Source organism: Talpa occidentalis, unplaced genomic scaffold, assembly GCF_014898055.3.
Source record: "Talpa occidentalis isolate TD23 unplaced genomic scaffold, MPIMG_talOcc4v2.1 talOcc4.4, whole genome shotgun sequence".
In the NCBI taxonomy this organism is placed as follows: domain Eukaryota; kingdom Metazoa; phylum Chordata; class Mammalia; order Eulipotyphla; family Talpidae; genus Talpa; species Talpa occidentalis.
This window is the reverse complement of record NW_023604295.1, coordinates 23,502,456-23,522,235: the sequence shown is the minus strand read 5'-3', so window position 1 is coordinate 23,522,235 and position 19,780 is coordinate 23,502,456. Positions and strand designations below refer to the sequence as shown.

At 33.4% G+C, this 19,780-nt stretch overlaps 1 protein-coding gene and 1 non-coding gene across 8 annotated transcripts in view; both read right to left on the bottom strand.

Annotated features, from left to right (window-relative positions):
• Positions 1-19,780, bottom strand: part of NAALADL2 (N-acetylated alpha-linked acidic dipeptidase like 2) — a 1,155,955-nt gene that overhangs the window by 506,461 nt on the left and 629,714 nt on the right. For all 7 annotated transcript variants that reach the window (XM_054700373.1, XM_054700375.1, XM_054700374.1 and 4 more), the window contains one exon: positions 7,711-7,984. In XM_054700373.1, the coding sequence (XP_054556348.1) occupies positions 7,711-7,984 (274 nt within the window). The remainder of the gene's footprint in view (positions 1-7,710; positions 7,985-19,780) is intronic.
• On the bottom strand, positions 10,937-11,039 carry LOC119258311 (U6 spliceosomal RNA). The gene has a single exon (XR_005128182.1). It is a non-coding gene; the product is annotated as a U6 spliceosomal RNA (small nuclear RNA).

The window sequence follows — 19,780 nt, the reverse complement described above, 5'->3', positions numbered from 1 at the left end:
TGAAGGAATTACAAGTTCATTCAAAAGAATTCTTCCTGGAGGCCATGAGGTAATGATAAAATTCTACTACTTTGAAAGTTAATTAGAGAGAATAGTCTAAAAATTAACCCAGACGAGTGCTCCACCCAGAGTGTGGGTGGTGGGGGGAGACAATGGAACACCTCTTGGACATCAGAGATCAGAATGGGCAACACCAGCAATGACACTGAAGAGATTCATGCTTCATTAAGCAAATCAAGGGTGACTGAAACCCTTGGAAATCCTGGTTCTGAGCAGGAAGTTACCTTGTAAGTCATGGTTCTTCTGCCTAGAAAGTGCCCCTGAAGAAGGGAGAGCCCTGCTGTGTGCACACAAAACAAACTGAGGGGAGATACATATGGAGGAGCCTTTGTGCTCTGTGCTCCCAGCAGGCAAATTTCCAAGTGAAAGGAACAAAGGTGGAATATTTCAACCCCAGCAAATACTAGAACTCCCCTTGAAGAAATACTGAAATCAAAGAGGAGAACGTCCACACACACACACACACACACACACACAAAACACTGAAAACGGAAATAGATACACCAAAAAACTAAAACAAAATGGCAATAGTAGACTCTGAAATTTCAATAATCATCCAAAATATAAACAGACTGAAACTCACCAATCAAAAGACACCACATACAAGGTTGGACCAGAGCAAGGAAAAACAAAAAAAAACAAAAAAACCTTTGATCTCTCCAAGAGCTCTATCTGAGTTCCAAAGATAAATATAGGTTCGACATTTATGGGTAGAAAATGGGATCCAATGCAAATTGGATCCAAAACAGAGAGGGATAACTATACTTACACCAGACAAATTAGACTTTCAGCTAAAAAAGGAAACAAGAGATAGGGGATAGTTATTATATAATGATTAAGGGAATAACACATCAATAAAACATAAAACTCATCAATATGTATGCGCCAGAATAAGGAGTGTCGAAAGAAGAGCACTGTGCTCTCATCAATGGGCAGATCAACTGGCAGAAAATCAATAATGGAATAATAGAATAGCCTCCCAGCAGTAAATATGACATATGGCCTTAATAGACATTTCTGCACTGTGAAAGAAACCATCAATAAAATAAAAACACACCCCATCACATGGGAGAAAATATTTGAATATAATGCTTTTGTCAAGGGGCTAATATTTAAGATCTATAAAGAACTCATATGATCAATAAAAATAAAATGAAAAAGTAGCAATCAAAAATTGGGCAGAGAGCTAAATAGACACATGGAAAAATGTTCATCATCACTTATCGGGAAATGCAAGGCAAATCTACAATGAAATACTATCTCACACCTGTGAACATTTTCATAACAAAAAGTCCAAAACCAGCAAGTTTTAATTAAAAGCACAGGAAAAGGAATTTTTGTACACTGTTGGTGGAAATGTTGAATGGTCCAGTCCATGTGGGAAGTAGTACAGGACAGTATTTGAGGTTTCTCAAAATATTAAAAATATATTTACTATGTGATCCAGAAAATCCACAGGTATTTACCAGAAGAATGCAAAAGATACTAATTCAGAGACATATGCATAGCTATGTACACTGCAGTGCTATATACAATAGTCAATATTATTAAGTAACCTATATGTCCAATGACAGATGAATGGATTATGAAGCCGTGGTATATACATGCACAATGGAATACTATTCAGCTATAAAAATAGACAAAATCTTGTAATTTGCAGCAACATGGATAGAACTTGAAGGCATTATGATAAAGTCAAATAAGTCAAAAGGAGAAAGACAAGACAAAAACCATATTTTTTCATGCATATATAGAATATAGAGGAAGAAAACACAGAATGAGATGTGGCCCAAGCAACAACAACCCTACCCTAAAAGTCTAAAAATGAAACTGAGGCTGACAGTAGGAGGGACACAGTAGGGGGCAGTGTGAGACAGAGGTACAATGTGCTATGTTGGAGGATCATGGGTGACTTATGTTTCTTGTGATGTGGTAGAAGATATCTAAAGATATGGGGTACTCTACTTCTGAATCATACATGAATACATACTAAAAATAACATAAATACAAATAAAATCAATTGTAGTATATTGAAATAGTGCATATAACTAAGGATTAGTTTTTCCTCAGATCACTTTAGACTAAAAAGACTGAATTTGCAGCACTTGCTGAAAAGAGATAAATGCTTTTTTGTAAACTATATATTTAAGTTCTAGCAGTTTATGGAAATTAAAATATAAATTGAACCTGCTTAGAAAGTTACATTATCATTTAACTTTATAAATGGTATGTTTTAAATCATATCAATAATAAAAATAAAAATGCTGACCTAGAAATTCCTGTCCAATAACAGTTAATTATGGTGATTCAGAGTTTTATAAATAACTTTTGCCAAATTAGCCTTCTGTCACACACTTTTTAACTGAAAATGCCTTATTTGTGCTAATAAAGATGCAAAAATATCCCACTGCACTTTCACATTAGGGAGAATTTATCTTCCTTTATTTGATAAAATATACTCCTGTTCTTGTTCCCAGATTAAGATGTAATCTCTGTGAACAAATAACTATGGACAATATATTGTATAGATTCATGCTTTATTTGTAAATACTTTTGTCTAAATATAGGAAAACATATCTAAAATTTGAAAAGTAATGCCATGGTTATTATTCTCAAAATTAAAAAAAAGAAGGAATATGGAATTGATTTGCTAACTCAATTGATTTGTCACAGAGCTCAAAAAACCAGAAATAGAAGGCCATATTAAGGCAAGGGATTTTATTTTATTTTCACAGACTCTGTGAAAACATAATAAAAACTTCATTATGCAATACCTCAGAGTGAGTCATTTCACAATTTTGAACTTTTGACCAATGGGTGGATCCCACTAGAGAAAAAGAAGGAAGACAACTAAAGCACAAAGAGATTTTCAGCATGGAAAAGCTGCTACAATCTCACATGTCTCTGTTGGTGAGACAGTAGCTTCATCTTCAAACAGAGACAAGAAAGTTTAACTAATACGATTCCAATCTACTCCTTCAGCTTTCTGTTTTTTTTTTAATCTTTTTTGATTGCTGAATAATATTCCATGGTGTATATATACCACATCTTCTTGATCCAGTCATCTATTTTTGGGCATTTGGGTTGTTTCCAGGTTTTACCTATTGTAAATAGTGCTTCAATAAACATAGGTGTACAGGTATTTCTTTTGAATCAATGTTTCCATGTCCTTTGGGTTGAGCTTTCAATTTTTAAGTAAAGCTATGACTAGGGTAATTAAAGATATGACAATGACATTAAACTATTTATATATTTTACATTAATATATATTTATACATTTTTGATTTTTGATTCATACCTACCAAGGCATTTTCTTCCTTAATGATCATTATTTGTCATGTTAAACAAGACAGGAAGATTATGTTTAGAAAATGTGATAAAAGTTTGTATTTCCAAATTTTATGATATATTATTCTGATATTTCCTAAATTTCTTCCATTTAAATATATACAAAATGCCAAATAATAATAATGAACAATAGCTTGTATTGAGTTATTTCCAAGTCCCAGATATTTAACAATATTTATATTATTTCTTCTCCACAAGAAAATATTTGTGGTACTATTATTATTACCCTTATACAGATGAGGACACTGAGGCTTAGAGAAATAAAGTGACTAATTCAGACATGCAACTAATAAAGTAGGATGCTAGTCTGGCTCTTAAACTGTGCTCTCTAAGAAATGAAACAATGATGGATGTGTTCATAACAATAGATCTTATGCACAGATAATGGATTGTTGAAAATAAGTTTCTCCATAAAATTTAGGCATCATTTGACTTGTCCTTCAGATATAAAATAATTCTAAGCAGAAATGAATCTCCAAAAATCTGTAAAACATATAGGAATAAAAACAAATCCCTGTTCAAAATAAGAATAAGTCATAAGACTTAATCTAATGAACCTATATCAAATATTAATTGTTCTCTTTCCTTTTCTGTACCTGCAAAGGACAAAAGAAATAATTGCATGGAAATTGCATAAAGCAATATATTCTATTTATAAAACTGACTAGACATTGTCAGCACTCACTACCAATGTTTTTAACATCGTGACAATATTATAGTTGATATTTACCTTTTGATAAAAATATAAATCACTGCTTATTCCCTGAAGCTAACTTCACTGATGCTAAATTATTTATGTTTCCATTTTAATATGCATTTTGCATCTGAGAGGACAACTCTACTTCAGACCCTTTTACTGACCCACCTGTCATTATGATGGGGTAAACAATGTCACCTTTCTAGTGCACAATGAATTACAAAGAAGTTGCAAAATACACCGATCCATCATACTGGCACTAAGTAGGTTTTCGAAGTAGATCTCAGATATCACAAATGCTGTTTAGACTGTTACCAGAGAGCAAAAATTGGAAGCTTATACAAAACGGTCATATGATGAATGGACATGACAGCTCTTCAAAGAGAAGGGGAGTCCTCTTCTACAAATAACCTTGTCAAAAGCAAAAGTAGTAGGGAGCTTTGCTGGCAGTCAGAGTGGAATAATTTAAGAACTTGTTAATGCTTCTGCCTGATAGAAATTCATGCAAACACTGTGTATTCAAAATCCAGAAGTAAGTATAGCCTGAATCATCAGCAAACTCATAAGCCTGATATACATTAAGGAATGGGCTGAAGAGCTACAGAAAATAACCAGTGTCTTTTAATTAGAATATGTGAATTTCAATAATCTCTCTCTAAGACACACATATATAATATATATGCATGTACTCTGTATGTTTATGTAATACCTAGAAATTGCCTTGGTTTTTGAGAATTGTAATAATATAGTTTAAGTTCAAAAAATAATATCAGTGACATTATATACTTTATTGACATAGGTGTCTATATTCTTATGTGCTTAGTGCAATATATTTGAATTATTAATACAATTCTTAAAAGAATGATTGTCAGTGTCATCATCTAATTTGTACAGTTAATTTCTCAATTACATTAATCAAATACAAAGTGTTCTCTATATTGCATTTTAGTTCCTCTAATACTACTCACTTTTATTTACACATAGTATTTCAAAGATGGAATATATTTCTACAGGTACTACATCAAGGAACGTAGTGTATACTGCAACTATCTTTACTTCTCTCTCTTAATAGCTACTTTCCTTTGCCTATTTCAATACTTCTTATTAAAAATGGTAATTTAATAAAATTTATTAAAGGAGGAAAGTCCCCATATGAATGATGACTTCACGGACATTGAGGTAATAACTTGATTCTGTAGTAGACGTCAGTTTCCTTTTATTGAAACAAGGAGGAAATTTAAACATTCATAACTGATAAATGCATAGAAAACACTAAGCAGTACAGTTACAAGGGAACATTCAACAACCAACCAACCACAAAAGTCCAATGGATTATTTAAAATGACCATACTGAGAAAACATGGACCTCAGTTGCATTTCATAGCTTTTCCATGTCACCTCAGTCAAGGAAAATTGAAAGTTCACCACTTCCTGGTGTTTCTGCTGTGCTATTTTGTACATGCTTTGGTGTGGTCGAAGATGACTGTGCTGGACTTGAATTTGGTATAAAGAGAAAGCTGGAAATATTTGGGGTATTAGCATGGCTGCAGGTCAGATAGAAAATATATGGGTTAACTCAAGAATTTTGGCCTGAGACTAAAGCTTCTGAACCAAAGAGCCCTGGCTGACTTCTGAACCAATTCACTAATTCACTTAGTGAGGCTTTTTGTGACACTAGTCTCTGTGACAATCACCTGCAGCCTTGATCATGTAGATGCAAAAAGTCCTTGGGGGCATGGGTGCGGGGCACACATGCCTGATTGCGGGCACCTGGAGTATGGGGTGTGTGTATCATAGGTGTGCATGCCTGAGCCTAGAGTTGGGGATAAAAGCTGTGAGGCAGAGGCTGTGAGAAAACTAGCAATGTGACTACAGAAGAGTCAAGAATATGAGACTACACGAGAGAGAATGCCAGAGAGAGCCCAGGGAATGAGCTTAAAGTTTTATGGGGGGATGGGAGACTCTGTTGCCTGCCAGCCTCCCAGCCTGGTGTGTCAGTGTACCTGGTTCCCTCAGAGAGCATCAACGCCTGAAAAATCCACCAAGAGCCTGGGGCTCTCTCTCTTTTATCCCTCTGCCCAAATCAAGAGTGAACCAGCCCTGTGCAGGTGACTTTCTCCATTTTCATTAATATACAATATGTTTCCATAATTACCTACAAGAAATAGTGTAAATTTATCAATCAAATCATATATGTCTTACACTTGAAATAACTCAGACACTTAATATTGTATTAACTCTTAAACAATAATAATAATAAGGCTTTTCAAGGTGATACTGATTATATGTACCCTGCCACTGGACGTCAAAGAATACGACCTCCCTGGCGGTGCAAGCAGTTAAGCATAGCACTGTGAAGCTATCTGCAGCCTCTGCAGCATCAGTCCAATCCCCAGCCAGGGAGCTACCCACATGGCACAGCAGACTACTGTCTTGCCCGCTGCTCCCCTCAGCAGTGTATTTCAGTCCATCAGCCTGCCTGTTCTTCTCCCCACCCTGTCTCTGGTGAATCCTCTCACCCCTTACACCTCTCACCCCAAATATTAGGCATAAGCATGCAAGTTAAAACATTTTGAGTTATTTGAAAGTATCTTTAAATGGTTTAAATATTTCAAATACTAATCATTTGTTAAGTTATAGTCTTAAAAATCTGTATCCCATTATTAACAGCAATCATAACTATGACATTTCACTTGTATTAAATAGGGTAATGTACACTTTCATAAAAGACTGAATATATATGTTATATATTAAACATATGTTATATATATGTTAAAATTATACTTTTATATAGAAAGAGAAAACTTGCCTACATAAAAGAAACTAGTGACCAATTATGCATATTACCTAACTGGTTCTTGCTCTTGGTTAGGCTCTGTTGCCAAGATTTACTTAGATTAACTAATTTAGTGCTCACAAAACCCTAATGAAGTTGGAGCTATTACCATCCCCATTACAAAGATGATGAAACTCAGTCCTAGATGGTTAAGTAACAGCAGGTAATTGTGGAGCTGAGATTTGAAACTAATCCATATGAATCCAGAAACCATGCACTTAACCACTGTGCCAATGAAACACTGCACCAAAACACTAGCTAAGCCAGAGAAAGTCAAGAAATAAGCTACACCTGGCCCCCTAGCTCATGTGTTTTCCAGCATGAAAGCAGAAGCATTGCATTTCAAATCTTTAATGTGTGAATAATCACATTGATTTCCTCTTCATGCTTTGTGTCTGTACATAGTTTGAAAACATAACAGTTTCCATTTCTGTTCTTTCTGTTCATATCTATCTATTAACATTTGTTCCTTCAAAACCAAAGAATGAAATGAATTTGTACTGTGTAGACTAAGCAAAATTTGAATGACTCAGTCACACCTTCAACACTTTTGAATTAAATTCTTCTAACATGTTTTCACTTTCAAAATATGACAAGAAAAGGGTCAGGGAATCCAAATCTTCCTTCCCCTTTCCTGGCACTTGCACACTGAGAACATTTAATGGTTACTTTTGTATGTTGCATCTTGCCAGTTAGTTCAATTTAGATGAAAGCTGTTGTTTTCTAATTCCATTTCACAGTAAATGACAGAGACAAATGGTCATATTACCTCGAGAGTTCCTTTGGCAGAATAGGCTGCATATGAGTAGAGCAGATCTTGGCTGCTGTGTTTTCTGGCTTCTTCACTGCAAGCCTGGCCATTAGGATGAAAGCATTGGCCGCTGCTGCTCAGCATCACAGAGCCAGGAGAGGCGCCTGGCAGATTAAGCAGCACAGAGTAATTTACAAACTGTACATCTTCAAGGCCCAAAGACGTCCACTGAGTCTTAATCGTCTTCAAAATGTCTGTGTCATCATCACTTTTATACAGTTGTACCAAATATCTGGAAGAAATTTAGAAGGCATACTCTGAATAAAAGAAACTCTTTATTCTTTTGAGATAAAACAGTTTGACATATGAACTATTTATTAATAAATGCGAGATCCGGAAAGATGGATGAGACAGGATGCTAGAGAAACTTACAGTTTGGTAGATGTGATGGGCTTCTACTGAAATTGCACTAAATCAAAGCAGAATGATTAAGTTCTTAAATTAAGAACTTGCAAAGCAGCATGGAACTACAGAGAAGAACATGATTAATGCCAACCTGATGAAACTGTCCTGGTCCTTTTGTCAACACCAACACAATCCACTAAAAATTCAGTTCCAAAACTAGTCGTCATGCTGGTTGAGATAGTTTTGTATTGTAGTTAATATGGCCCAATATAAAACTATGTAATTAATTTAGAGGGATTTCTATACTGCATATAAAATAATACATTAAAATATTCTTACATACAAATTACTTGCCAAATTGCATGATGTTATTAACACAGTCGTATGGAATAAGATCTATATGTCTTAGAAAAACTAAAAACAGGTTATCAACCAATTAATGATTTTGTGCATGTTTTTTCTATAGTCTATTTATTCCTATACCTATCCATAATCCACAGCAACACAACCTATTTTTTGTATATCACATCCTGAGTCAGAAAACTTAAAAAATGTATGAACAGTAGGACAAAATAAGACAAAATCTTAATAACCTAGATAAAGTTGATATTGTTGTTTTAGCCAGAGGGAAAAGGAGCTGAGCAAAATATATATTCTTACAAAATATTTTGATAATATTGTTAAATTTCCCCATCACATTATTTTCTCAAGAATCTTTCTCTTTAAAATTTTAGTTTTGCATAGAAGAACTGGGGTGTAGGCCAGAGGTGCAAGGGTAGGGAGGTAAGAGGATTTACCAGAGACAGAGAGGGGAGCAGAGCAGGTGGATTGACTGAAATACACTGCTGAGGGGAATAGCGGGCAAGACAGGAGAGGTCTGCTGTACCATGCAAGGAAGCTCTCTTGCCAGGGATCAAACTCAAGCAGTCCTGGTGATAGCACTGAGACTTAACTCATAGGAGTTAATAGACTTAACTCCTATTTCCAAGAATATTTCTTTCAGGACCCTGTTTATTCAACAACCCCAAAGTGGGACACATCTGAAAAAAGTAATAAATATACACAATGGAGAAAAAAGAAATGCATGTAATATTGGAGGAAGGTATTACTAGAGATAAAAGATAAGTCAATGGACATAGTTGAAAAGTTGGTCTAGGGCCTCCCCGGTGGCTCAGGGATTGAGCACTGGGTTGCGAAGCTGCCCGCAGCCTCTGCAGCGCTGGTTAGATCCCCGGCTGCTCCCCGACCACCAGAGGAAGGTCCCACATGGCGCACAGACCTCTCCTGCCGCCCGCTGCTCCCCTCAGCAGTGTACTACGGTCCTTCTGCCTGCTCTGCTCCCCACTCTGGCTATGGTGAATTCTCTCACCCTCCCGCGCTTCTGACTGTACCCAGTGCTTGTATAAATAAAATAAATAAATAAATAAAATAAAAATAAATAAATTTTAAAAGTTGGTCTAAACAGGAATATGCAATAGTAACTTCCCTGTTTTCCCTCTTTTTAAGTCTTTTCTTTTTTTAATGCCTTATTTCACCAAATTATCAGTACCACATGAATTTTAGAACAGTTGATGGGAAGAATTTTGTTTTACTTAAAATGGACTAGACTTCCTTGCATCCTGTTCTTTTAGGGGCAAAAGATTTTAAGGTGTAATTGCCAAACAAAATTGTAGATAAAGTGTACAACATGATTCTATATACATACACATTGTGAAATGATTGCTACAATCTACCTCCACTGGATTTCAGGACATGCTACTTTTCCAAAGCATATTTTACTAAGAGCATTTAAGAGATCCTAACTTCAGTATCTGAATTTTGCTAGAAGATAAAATTATATTCTATTGTGGATTTAACCAACATTACCATAATTATGAATGAGGATATTCTCATATATTATTTAGCAATCCATGTTCCCTTTTCTATGCAATTACTGACTATATCTTTTTGTTATATTTGTGAAAGTTTTTATAAGTTCTGTATAATCATTTTTAGGTCATAAATATGACTCTTATCCTCTACCAGTTTTTAATATCTCATATTTTAAGTTCTTTCTTATAATGAACCAAACTTTATAATTCTAATGTATCTAATTTCAATGTAATATAGTTGTTTGCACATTTTTCTGATGTCCTTAAGAAATCCTTCTCAAACCTGAAATAAGACAGTTATTCTCATATTTTTTTCTAAATTTTTTAAGGATTTTATTTCTCACATACCTGGAATGCGTGTATGGTGTGAGATTGCAATCAATATCCCTTTTACCACATGAATAACCAACTTTTGTCATATACTCAATGTGTAATAACAACTGTGTCATGGATGGAGTTTCACATGTGTGTATGTTTCTCCAGTTTCTCTAATCAATTCCATTAAAATTTTTGCTCCAACTCCATAATAATATCTACATATATTGTTATTTCTTTATATCTTAATATTCAGCATGGCAATTTCACTTATGTACTGTTTTTGAAGAACATCTTCATTGTTACTTTTTTTCTCTTCCATAATAATATTGGCTTGAGTTTATCAATTTCCTTGTCAAGATTAGAAATGTTTTTAAAATTTAAATTTTTCTCATTATTGCTGCTGTAGAAGATACAAATTCACTTGTCATTCAAGTAATACTGCTAAAATCTTATTAATTATAATTGTTTTATTTTCTACATAAAAATATGATACGCAAATAATGAAGGGCTTATTACTTGCTTTTCTGTCATTTATATATTTTATTACTAAGTAGGTTAAAATCTCCAGGAGATATTTAATAAAATACTTAACTAAGTCGTGATAGTTTACGTTCTATCAAGTTATAAATGCTCCTTACATTCTTTTTTTTTTAAATATAGAATGCTTCAATAATATGTGTGTCATCCTCGTACAGGGGCCATGCTAATTTTCTCTGTATCATTGCATGTTTGGTATATGCTGCTGAAGCAAGCATTCCATTCTGATTTTGACAAGAGATGTTTGGTGAATTGTTATTTATTTAATTTAATTCTGATGGATTTAAAATGATCACATCCTTTTCTTTAATGTGGTGGATTACATTTATATTTTTAGCAGTAAATCAAACTTGCATTCTTAAGATTAACTCTGCTTAGAAGAATGCATTATACTTTTAAAGTACTATATGATTTGTTTTGATATTTGTTTTCAATTTTCATATTTATCTGTAGGTTTCAATTTTTTAAATTGTACTACATTTTATTGAGATAACAATGGTTTCCAATGTAGTAGTGTACAATTTATGAATATGCATCACATCTTTCACACACACTTTACCACACCACACCCACCACCAAGTCAGCCACAGTTCTCCACCGTAGTCCACTGTGCTCCTGCCACTTTACATAGTCCACTGTACTCCTGTCCCCTCTGTGTCTGGTAGACTCAATTCTACCATCAGATTTCTATGGTTTGTTTTAATTTAGTTTTCTCTGTTCCTTTGTTTTGTTTCTTTATACTCCACATATGAGTGAAATGACCCAGCATTTATTTTTATAAGTAAGTATGCTTTTTTCCTTTCAGGCAGCACTTTTGTTTGAGTTTGGTTTGAAGTTATACATACCTCATGTAATGAAATAGTGGTCCCTCTTGATTTTTTCTCTGGGAGGACTTGAATATAATTATAATTTTTGAAGATGGAAATTATTCTTAAACTAAAAATTGTCTATACTTATATTTTTATTATGGAAGATCTATGAACTGCTGATTCAATGTCTTTAATGTTATAAAAATTTTATTATTTCTTCTTTGTACTCAAATGCTCTTTCATTGCCCCTGGTAACATCTGCTATTAATCCTCAAAGCTCTAGGTTTCTGATTTTATTACTTGCCACATAAGTACTCTTAGTCAAGTTTTTGTTCCCTTGGGAATTTCTCTTACTATTTTGTCAGCTCTTGATTGCAGAGTTTTACAAAAGGTTTATTGTAATGTATACAGCATCTACGTGTTTTTGAAAATGCTTTTAAATTCTAGTCAAATTAGAAATGCACCAACTTGAGAATATAGCCACTGAAAAGGAAAAAAAAAATGTAAGTATTGATTGTTATTCACATAACATCAACAGAAAAATCTGGAAAAACAGCTAAGGACAAAAAAACAGCAAGATCCCACTTTTCCCACAAATTTACCATGTAGGTATTTGTTCAAAATGATAGATCTAATATCATTCCACACATTACTTCTATCTAAGAGATTAGATTTTTCAAACCTTGAATACTGTAGTAGTTGACTGGATTGAAGGAGATATAAGAACCTTTTTATATTAAGCTGAATGAGCACCTATATATATAAATACATTCTAAAAGTTATAATTTTTAATAAACACATGATTGATTATAAAAACACTGGTCTTTAAAAATAATAGAGAAAACACATTTTCTTAATAAATATTCCCTAATATTGTAATTAACCAATAAATTAAATAAATACTTGTTTATTTTTTTATTTTTAAAGATTTACAGGCAAGATGCATGGGAAGGTGAGAGGATTCAGCAGAGACAGGCAGACTGACGAAATACACTGCTGAGGGAAGCAGCGGGCGAGTCAGGAGAGGTCTGTTCGCCATGTGGGACCCTCGCCGGCCGGCAGGGATGGAATCCACGCTGCAGAGGCAGTGGACAGCTTCACAATTCACAATGCAGCACTCAACTGCCTGCACCACCAGGGAGGCCCCTAAATACTTGTTTAAATGCAGTATACCACAGATGACTTTTTAACTCTGCTTCCTTTGAAACAGTATTTTTAAATTATCAAATTGTTTAAATTTCTTTTGTGCCTCCCAAAGAGACTTTCAAAGACCATATGAATCCTATGTTCTGAATTTATGTAACCTTGAAATGTAAGTTATTTTAAATATATCAGTGATCATCAAGACAGTCTTAATGATACACACAGTTTAGCCAAATGTTGTTAGTCATTAATCATTTAAAATCACTTAGGATGTTAAAATGCCTAATTTTTTTTCAAGATTTATTTATTTATGCATACAAGAACTGGGGTACAGGCCAGAGATGTGGGGGGGTGAAAGGATTCACCAGAGACAGAGTGGGGAACAAAACAGGTGAACTGACTGAAACACACTGCTGAGGGGAGCAGCAGGCGAGTCAGGAGAGGTCTGCTGTGCCATGTGGGTCACCTCCCTGGCAGGCCGGGGATTGAACTCCTGCTACAGTGGCTTCATAGGTTGCATCTTAACCCATTACGCCACCAGGGAGGCCCAAAAAACCTAAGTTTTATTGAGAAGTTTCAGGGTTTTTTTTAACTTTTTTTCATTCACAATAATTTTTTTGCATTTAGTGAGAACAGTTCTGTTGTATTTAGATGTTTTGTTGTTTTTAAAGAGAAAAAATATTAAGTAATTAACTGCAATGTAATCTTAGTTTACTAATTTCAGAGAAAGCTTAAAAATTAAAAGAATGTGTCACCTTTAGTTGCATGGTGTTTATTTGACACAGGTTTTGTTCTGCTTTAAATTTTGAAGTAAGAATTTCCATGGACTAATAGTTGGAGCAGACTGCATGATGAAATGGCATGTTTGAGATTTGAATTTGGAATCTGGCATTTGTGTTACATTGGCAAGTGGAGACTGGAGATGGGAGGAATTTGGCTTTGGTGGACAAATTTCTGTCTATATCGTGGTCAACACCTGCTACTGGATGAGCTTCAAGGCAAAACCAATGTTAGAACTGGAGGAAGCGATGTGTGTAGTATTCCTTGTACCACGGTGAGTGCCAAGTGTGTACTGTAAGTGAATGGGAAAAGAAAACATCTAAAGAATCATACTAACATTACACAGAAAAAAAGTCAGCATGTTTACTGATGTCCACTGAGGTTTTCCTACGTGTGTACACAATACCATACACACAACTGCATACTATACCAACTGATAGTCCTTATAGTTAAAACGTAAAAATTCACTTTGAGGTTGCTTTTGACTTGTCATACGTTGTAGTGCAATCCTATGAACCATGCACTATTTTTATGTAGGGAATTTTGAAGACTATCTAGTATGAGTTGACTTTTTTAATCTTCTAATTTTATTTTGGTAATATAATGACTAAAATGCATGGTTAAATCATATCACAAAAAGAGCAAGACATCAAAATGTGTAGGGTGGAAAGGCAGAATCCCTTCAAACTCCCTTGCCAGTTAGTTACTAATCCCAAGCCAAATAAAAGAATGATTAATTGTTCAACTGCTTATCTTTTGAAATAACACACTAATAGTAAACCATGTCTTGAAAATCTACTCTAGACACTGGTACATAATAATCGCACCAAAAGTATATTATTATTGTTACCACATTACAGAGAAAGACATTAAGAATGAACTAATATATTTGAGATGTAAAATATCAGATTTCTACTATGCTGCACTGCTGTTTAAAAGGAACAGATAGTCTTCCAATTTTAGATGCTTTCTGAAAGCAATAAAAATATTGAATGTTAGAAACTACGGTATCAGGATATAATAATAAAAAATTAGGTGGTGTACGACTGGAGGAAAGAGATCTTTCTGCTCAGGAAGAAATAAAATTTCAGGAAATCAAAGTTACTTTTCAAGAATACAATAGACTAATTCTCTGAGTTTGGGAATCATCTGAATAAGAAAGAAGAAAATTGCTTCTTACATTTTATCTAAAAAATTAGCATAGAAGTAAATTTTTTGAAAAGATCTTAACATTTCCTAGCCTTGTGATGATGGAGAGCATAGTACATAGTTGTCTTTGTAAGTTAGGGAAGGCATGCAAATGGTCACAGTGACCTCAGGCTAATCCTGACAATAAAGGTTTTTAGAAAATACTTGGGTAATTAATTTGATATGCTTTCAACTATATATTCTACAAAGCAGTAAATAAATTGTTTCATAACCAGGAAACACAGAAATAAACTACCAACACTTCTATCTGAATCAGAAAGAAAAGTTTAACATTATAAATCTGTATCTTGATCCTACACATGTATTTGTTCAGTAGATAATTTCATCTTCAGTTAATGAATATTTTATGCATGTTTCAATTCTAAGAAAATACTTTTGTACCTTGTAATGAAGCATTTAAAAATACATTTCAGAAAGAAGAGATGTGACTTACCAAAATAAAGTCTACCCAATACATGGAGGTTATTAAGATTTTACAGAATGTAACAATCCTTCACAAGAATACTACATTTACTATTAATAGTGTGAGGTTTTCTGTTTTTCAGGGAGAATAGTTGTCAAAGGTTAATTTTCATATTAAGTTACCTTAATTTATCTAAACTAAATCTAAATGCAAACTTAGCAAAATAGACAAATTAATCTAATCAGTAAGACATCACATTTTCGATTTCATCTGCTTGGTTATCTAACACACTGACATAAATTTGAATGGTACCAAAATTTAAAGACTCTTGATTTAATGAGTCACTACTTTATGATCCAATGTATTTCAGGAAACTGAATATATTACTGGATAAATAATTGGAAAAAACATATACCATTTCAATAAGATTGTAACCAAAATGACTGATCTCTATCATACTTCAGAGTAAGCCTATTCAATGAGATTTTTAAAAAGACCTCAAATTCTAACATGATTCCCTTTAATGGGCATTAACCAAAAAAAAGAATGTATTTCATCAATCTTAAAAATAAGTTTATTTTCTAGGGCAAGTTTTGAGTCTTACCCCTTTATGTATCCTAAAACTTCAACTACAGTGACTTGCACATAATAATTGATGATCTTAATAAGTATTCTTTAAATGTTTTTTGCTACATATACTTTCAAGATTATATTGCAAAAGTAATTCTAAGAGGCGATATACTTATCTTAGCTTATTTTCCAAAATAGCAAATTAAATCTTAAGTAATATTAAAGGTTTACTAAACCAATACAGGTAGTTTTATATATTAAAGGACATCAATACATTTAAAAATAATTTTTGATGTTTTTCCATTACACTGAAACTGGGTTAACACTATTGTCAGAATGTGAAAATGCCTTCAGTAGAACCATAATCAAAATCAGTAAGAATTTAAATGTTACTCGTCACTTGTTAATCAAGACTTCCTTCCTTCATGGGCAGACTCATTCAGCACACAAGAGTGAAATCTTCTGTATTAAATGATACTCATTACATGACAAGTTGCATAAATCATGAGAAAACTAAATGTTAACACACTTAACTTCATGAAATGCATTGAAATCAATCTAGAGAAAAGTCTGTTTATTGGAAGTCAAGATAGTATAGGAACGAAATGCTAGAAAATGAGAGTTTTGACAAGAAAAGTATATTGCACATTGTGATATTTGAATAAGCTGTCATTTAAGTGCCTCACCTCTATTGTATACATGAAGAAAGATAAAGATGCTTCTTCTTAGACAAGAAATGAGCAACAATGAAGACAGTACATTTCCGACATATGCTATTCCTAAAGACCCAGAACCTGATCTAATGAACTAAGGAATAACCCACAATAATTGTACAGCTGACAGTTAACAAAAGACTAATGGGATAATGGGTGGGAAAAGATTGTAGATTTGGGAAGAAGTAGGAAAGAGCATAAAAAGGTTCTGAATTTTGGATTCAGCAAAATAAGTACCAAATTCTGGTTCTCATATACATGCTAGATGATCTTGTGACTCACATTAAAATAAAGGGCTAATATTCAAGATCTATAAACAATACCTACAGCTCAGTAAAAGGAAAATGAAAAGCCCAATCAAAAATAGTCAGGAGAGCTAAGTATACACTTCTCCAAAGGAGACATAAAAATGTCACCAAGCACATGAAAAAAAAAAAAAAAATGGTCATCATCATTTGTCATTAGGGAAACACAAATCAAAACTACAACAAGGTAACATCTCACACCCTACCAAAAAGACCAAAATAACAAGTGTTGGAAAAGATTTGGAGAAAAGAATTCCTTACACAGTACACATGGGAATATAAACCAGTCCCAACCCTATAGAAAATAGTATGGAGGTTTTTCAAACTATTAAATATAGGTCTACCATATGATACAGCAATTCAATGTCTAGGTATCTATTCAAAGAATGCACAAATGTTAATTTGAAGGAATATATGTCCACCTATTCATCATTCATTGTAGCTCTACTTACATTAGCTAAGTTATGGAAACAACATAGTCGCCCAATGACAGATGTGTCATTTATATGGAGTATATATATGTATGTGTGTATATATATATATATATATATATATATAGAATGAATATGATTTAAAAAATATCAAATCTTGCCATTAGTGACAACATGGAGGAGTTGGAAAGGATTGTGCTAAGTGAAATAGGTTCAAAGAAAAAAGATAAATACCAGATGATCAATCATATTTGGAATATATAGAAACCAAACAAAGGAAAAGATAAAATGACACTAAAACAAACTCTAAACATCTGACCTTAAAATTGAGGCTATGAGAGAAGGAGGGACAATGGAAAACAAAGGGGGACGGTAGCTTGATGGACTATTGTGGAGGATTATGGGCTCCTTGCTGGTGGTGGGTGTGGTACAGTAACATCCCTCTGAAGAGGCGGGAACCTATACCTCTAAATCATGTAGGAGGTTGTACTCCAATGTACCTCAATAAAAAATCATGTAGTAAAAAATAAATCACATTTCTCACTATTAAGAAAGAAAAAAACTATATTAACAATTGGCAAAATTGAATTACAAGTTAAACACTTTTGAAAATAAATATCCCAAATATGCTACTTATACTGTTACAACCACCAGCACTGGGTGTCTGCTCTGTACTAGTTATTGTTCATGGTGGTTATATTCATGAGCTAAAAACATAAACACAAAATTTAAAGCTATACAAAATTGAGCTTAGGAAAGAATTAGAGTAATTTTGAAGGTTTTTTAAGATTTATTTTTATTTATTTATGCATACAAGAAGTGGGGTGTAGGCCAGAGGTGCGGGGGTAGGTGGTAAGAGGATTCACCAGAGACAGAGTGAGAAGCAGAATAGGCAGATTGGCTGAAATACACTGCTGAGGGGGGCAGCGGGTGAGACAGGAGAAGTCTACTGTGCCAGGTGGGTATCTCCCTGGCCTGTGGTTGAACTCCTGCTCAAATAGCTTCAGAGTGCTGAGATATAATCCCTGTACTACCAGGGAGGCCCCAATTCTGAAGTTTTAATAAATGATTTCTAAAGAGTGGTTCTCAAAGTGTGGGCCAACACTCTCAGGGAATCCTTGATGTCCCTTCAGAGATCTATTAAGATTCTCATGATTATTTTCATAACGCTAAGACATAATTTGCCTTTTACACTGTGTTGAAAAGTGACTGATGATTCCTAAGTAATAGTGGTTAAAACTGTTGGTCTTTTAGCACAAATAAAGATAGTGGCAATAGACTTAACTAAAAGCCTTTGAGAGCTACATCTACTTGCAGAAAAAATGAAGTTGGTTTCACTATAGGCTAACACTGATGATCCTATGAAACTTAGCAACTTTATTATGTCTTGATCTTGAGTACATGTCTTTTTAATAATCTATGTAATAAAATGGTGAGTGCACGTACAGTACTTCTATTGTTTATGTAATTGTAATCTCCAGAAAAAATCACTTGCTTTAGTTGTGACCTGATCTAGTATTTGTTTCCATTAATTAATAATAAATTAATACCATTTTTTATTTGAACTACCTATGGATAGGTAAACTATAGTAGATCAGACTTTGGTGTTTGAGGACATTTCTCAAAAAATGAGCAATGTAGAACTATAAGAAATTAACTGACAGTATTTGCTACCAACGAAAATATTCAAGTTTAGAGCAAAAATTAAAATTCTGGATTACTTGCATTTGTCATGATGAGTTTTACTGGTTTCCAATACATAGTAATGTTTCTGATGAGAAAACTGTTAATGTGAATAAATGTGTTTATTTTTATGTTATGTAGTACAATATGGCATCATTAGGAAAATTACATTACTCAGCAAAGCAATATTTTCCAAATGAGCAACGCGTGGTGTAAAATAATACGTAGAGAAAGACCAATTAAAATATAAGATTGGCTATTTTATTGTAACAAAATAAAATACAAAATATTTATTGAAATGGTTTCAGATTCTACATTGTAACTATTAAGAAACTACCATTTGCTAGGTTTGGGATAACTTTACTATCTATAATTATGTAAAAAAAAGTTTTAAATATATCACTCTTTCCAACTACATAAGTGTATAAGGCCAGATTTTCTTCCATACTTAAATTGAAACATTGTAACAGATTGACTACCAAAGCAGATAATTAAGTCTAGCAATCTTCTATTAAGGCAAATATTGAAGAGATATTAAAAATATAAAATAATGCCATTCTCTCATTTTTTTTCTTGAAAATTAGTTGTTTTTAAAGTATTTTTATAAAATATTTATGAAAATGTTATGGGGTTTTTATTATTTTTTAAATAAACAACTATTTTTAAAATTTATATTGTAACCCCAATGTAGTAAATATGCGCATATATAGACTTCATAAACTTAAATTCAGACATTTTCAATGATGTCAAAGATTGTAAAGGAATCCAGAGATCTAAATATTTGAGACCATTGCTGTAGTTCGTTTTTCAGAGTAGATAGTGATACAAGATGGCTAGATATATTTGTGAATACCAATAATAAGTATTTCCCAGATCGTAAGTATTGAGATGCCAGTTAAGTCAGTGGACAA